At 35.2% G+C, this 4745-nt stretch overlaps 1 protein-coding gene across 1 annotated transcript; it reads left to right on the forward strand.

Moving 5' to 3' along the window:
- Window positions 1-911: 911 nt before the first annotated feature.
- On the forward strand, window positions 912-4288 carry TRIADDRAFT_54046 (uncharacterized protein; the record flags this gene model as incomplete). The annotated part of the gene is made up of 9 exons (XM_002110208.1): window positions 912-1005; window positions 1701-1755; window positions 2193-2235; window positions 2381-2430; window positions 3020-3151; window positions 3328-3403; window positions 3498-3535; window positions 3700-3854; window positions 3984-4288. The coding sequence occupies 9 exons, from the start codon at window positions 912-914 to the stop codon at window positions 4286-4288; spliced, it is 948 nt and encodes a 315-aa protein (XP_002110244.1).
- Between the last annotated feature and the right edge of the window lie 457 nt (window positions 4289-4745).

Consider the following 4745-nt stretch of genomic DNA (forward strand, 5'->3'; position numbering starts at 1 on the left):
TACAGTAGTGTAGAATACTGTACAGTACAATATGGTACGGTACAACTCGCAGTTCAGGTACTGTACTGCAGATCACCCTACCCAATCTTTGGGCGTCTGGGCTCACTGTCTCAGTATCACGGTTGACATTGGCCGACGCTCGTCCTTCGTAAGGGACAAAATCGCGTATGGAAACGCGCTTATATTCCCTCTTACGTTGATTATCAACAATGGATGACCAGAACCAAGTATCGCAAGGTTTCTTTTCTACTCGTACCTAAAATAGTGGATAGGACAATTTTACAAATTGTAGATGTACTGTATGTATTTTCATTAGTTTCCACTTTTCATCCATGAAATAAGCAGTAAGAGTAATCCCTGTCACTGGACAAAAACAAAAACTTGTATATCATGTGACACGGACTACTTATACTGCACCGCATATGTTATATAAAGTATAGAAAGCCATCAAGGTCTAAAACAAACAAAACAAGCCTATGGCTGCCGACCTAGCAAGTCAATATTGTACTGTACTGCACGTTTCCCCCCGAAATACCCCCTGTGTACTATTAAAGCGTGTCAACGGCATTGCTCCCACTCACTAGTTAGTACTGTAAAGAGTGACACAGAATCAGGGACAGACTGACCATAAAAAGCACTGTACAGTGTACAGTACTGTACCAGTGGAGCACGGTACTGTGCCGTAGTAAAGCTGTAGTCGTACAGTACTGAGTACTCGTCTAGTCTACGGTAGTAGTCCTTGATATTGCACTGGACTTGGCCCATCTGAAACATGAACCGAAAACGTCTTGCATGAGTAGGATCCCAATTCTTCAAAATTGCAACCATTATTGACATTCATACTAAACTCCTATTTAACCCTTGGTTCCAACATTGCTTCATGCCATTGAAGATCATACGTAATTAAAGTCATGTTTATGCCATCAAGAGGTGGATCCCGTGGAGGCAAGGATCAATTCGATTGGGATGATGTTAAAGCAGATAAATATAGAGAGAATTATCTAGGTACGACTCACCGTCAACGATCACATCGACTGACAATTATATCAGCATGATTCAACACAACATCAATAACAAATTAAGAATAATCACATTATAAATGAATGATACAATATGCATGAATCTCAATTTTCCATCCATATGAGTACACCAAATTTCAGATCATGCAGTTAAGGGCAGTTATAAATTCATAGCATAGCTCAATTGTGGTAGCTTACATTGTTCATTGTAATTCTACGCATAATATTTCAAATTCATGGTGGATTACTCTACAAAACACATCCATATTATAATAACACTAATAATAATAAAATGAATGAATTAAAGTAATAGTAATACACCTACCAGATTAAGCTTATACTTATCATGAGCAGTTACAAGACTATAAGTCGCAAGAAACGTAGTTGCTTTCATCACAGTTTTCATCTTACAGTATAGACCATATTGGACATGCAGAAGAGTAACATGATAACGTCCAAGATAATTGAAACGCGATTGCTTTTCATATACTGTACTATACATCCTTACTAGGTATGAGCGTGTCAATCGTGTAATATCATTTAGTAAGAATTTTTCAATGATCAACATGCAAGGATCAGTAGCACAAATTACAATGCCATGATTATTGGCCTTTGTAAAATTTTCCTTTCCGCGTTAACTCGGGTAGCTAATCATTTTTGTGTTTGTACGTAAATTGATAGGCCATTCCGTTATGGCACCTATTGGTCGATGGCAAAAGGGAAAAGACTTAACTTGGTGAGATTTGATTTGCTGTCCCATTGAAGATCTTAGCATACTACTTTCAAGAATAAGTTCCATTAATTCAAGAATATTTTGCTTATTGAATACTTTAATTTGCTGATCTGGCATTTTGTGAACATGCTTGGATAGATGCTTGTAGTAAACATTACTCATTACATTATGATATTCCACCTCAATGACCGTAGTTGCAGCCAATGATTTCATAAATAAATACTACATATTACTATACTTATGATAAATACTCTATGTTATAAACCTAAAAGCAGGCACTATCTCCAATCGCCTAAAGCGAAAAAGCTAGTTCTATTTATGATTTCACAATAATACTGTATATCAGGTTGAAACCTAATTAAAGATTAGAAATAAATTCGATACAATTTTCTCATATCAATTAATTCAATAACATTGATATTGAAATATATCGTTTACAGGTACAATAAAGATAAAAAACAAAAGGAAGCTGATCGTAAAGCTGTATGTTACAAATTGATTTCTGCTTTAAAATTTTGTACTATATTTTAGCAAGGATCTAGTTACAGTTATAGTGTCATGACCAGCTAATAATAGCTATGACCGATGCAAGCGACATTCCAATGAACGTCTTTTTACCTACTTGTAGGAAATGATGGCAGTGAAAGAGCAAGAATCGATGGCTCTCAACGTTATGTTGTACGATGATATATTATATTAAGTTAATCACTTGATTACGTCAAGATGCATATATGTTATCTCTATAGCATCTCTAATAATGCATCCCAATCTTTTCGGAGGAACTGTTACATACTATTTAAACAAGACGTTAGTGATAATATAGTACATTATAGAGGCCTCCTATAGTTTATATTACACACAATGCAGAGTTTTATGCATATTGCTATTCTTACTGCTGTGCAAACACCTCTCAGTATACAGCACTATCGTGATAATATCGTACACACTACATTAGTGAAAGGCTCGATATACAAAATTTACAATTAATAAGATATCCTTATTCATATGGTATATACCACTTGGTCAATCCGTGAAGGCTTATCGCAAATGTGATGCTTGTTTTAGATTATCTCTACTAAACCATCATCTATTTTAAAGTTAGATATGAATGGATTAGTTTCGAAATTGCATTTTAAAGCAACCCACTACTTCACTCGTAGATTTACATATACGTAGATACATATTTTACTTAAGCATAGGCACCGTAATCATGATAATTGTCTTGAAAAATTAAGATTGTAAAATGCTGTATTTATATGCATTAAAGGGGTAGAACTGATGCCAATTCCGCTCGTTCCAATAACTTAACAAAGACTGAAATATCTGATTTGTTTAAGAGGGGCCAAACCGAACGAGATGATGGTGATATTGAACGCATGCAAGGAGTTGGCTTTTTAAGGTAGGTAATATGAGGAACTGTTCTATAATCTCGCAAACGACTTGCGCGTACTGTACAACTGTACATTACGATGTAAGCATGGAATTCTAGGTTAAACCACAGATATTACGTCGAAATTTTGATTCGTCTTGAAGTGTCTTGTCTCACAAAATCCTTGATTTATTGTTCATTTACAGTGCTAGAGCTGCCTTAATGGCTCCAGATTCGGAAACTAATAAAGGTGTTGGAAAGTCGAATATGACTGTTTACGAGGTGAATTTCAAATGTAATCTTTACAAAGATATCACTTTAGCTTGTGATAGTGGACTTTTTGAAATAATATACAATTATATCAATTTTTATGTAGAAAGTGGTAGAACCTGGTGATGCGGTCACGAAGGACGCGTATGTTTTAGGCGTTTAATATACACACTCACCTACAGTATATTGTATTTATTGCTTATTATAATAATTGAAATCACTGTAATTGAGTATCGCGCTTTATACAGCTGTAGTATAATGCAGTAGTTAGATTGTATACTGATAATATAATCTACCCCAATATGCAGGGGGAAGAAAAAGAAAAAGAAGGAAAAAAAGGAAAAGAAGAAAAAGAAGAAAAAGCATTCTAGCCATAATCATAGTTCAGATGATGATAATCGGAAAAACTCTGACCCTGACTCGCATCCCGGTGTACATAGTGTTAAAAATAGTGTGGGTGAAGGTAGGACTTTGAAAGTGAAAGATAGCATGAAGAGTACATATTTGAATGCTGATCTTATATTTAAATTGTACACAGAATTACTTAAAATACTTTCAAAATTTCTAAGAATTGTTCTTGACATTAATTTAGGGCGAAGGAGGCATGATTCTTCATCTGATGAAGACGCAAATGATTTACGATACTCCGCTAAAGATAAGCGCAGTGATTATAGTTTTAATGACGATAGGAAATATTCTGAAAATCGATCTAGTAGGGGGCGGCCTATCGATAAGGTGCCTACTCGGCGTTATAAGCATTCTCCTGACGAAGTGGACAAAAGACGAGATCGCACGTATCATCATCGTCATCATCGAGATCGAAGTCCCCATTCAGAAAGCAGTAGAGACCATGATAGATATAAGCCACGAAAAAAACCTCATAGTTCAAAATACTAGGTAAAGGAAAATTTTGCCTATGCAATAATAGCGAGATGTCGAACTAGTTTATAGCAACTGTAAATAATTATTTACTGCTTGAGAAGGCGATATTCTATCCAAATGATTTGGGAAATAGTGTCGACATTCAAATTGATTTGTCATTTTATGCACATGATGGTATCGCATTATTGTATTTCGTATAATTTATCTTATCAGAAATAAAATTTTTATCAATTTAAATGGCACTTTTTATTGTCTATTAGCCCAGTAAAGTCTTATACGCGTTATGTTATGCTAAGTAAGGTATCCTATGTACGATAGGCACCATGATAGGTGCTGTACGCATACTGTATGTTAGAGTTTCTAGCGAGTTTGATGTGGATCCTGATACTGGTGTATCAGTTTTACGCAGTATTTACTTAATGATCAATATCTACGATGGGCAGTGCTTTATCGCCTGATTATTTGTAGAGAT

Source organism: Trichoplax adhaerens, genomic scaffold (genome assembly GCF_000150275.1).
Source record: "Trichoplax adhaerens TRIADscaffold_3 genomic scaffold, whole genome shotgun sequence".
Lineage (NCBI taxonomy): Eukaryota > Metazoa > Placozoa > Uniplacotomia > Trichoplacea > Trichoplacidae > Trichoplax > Trichoplax adhaerens.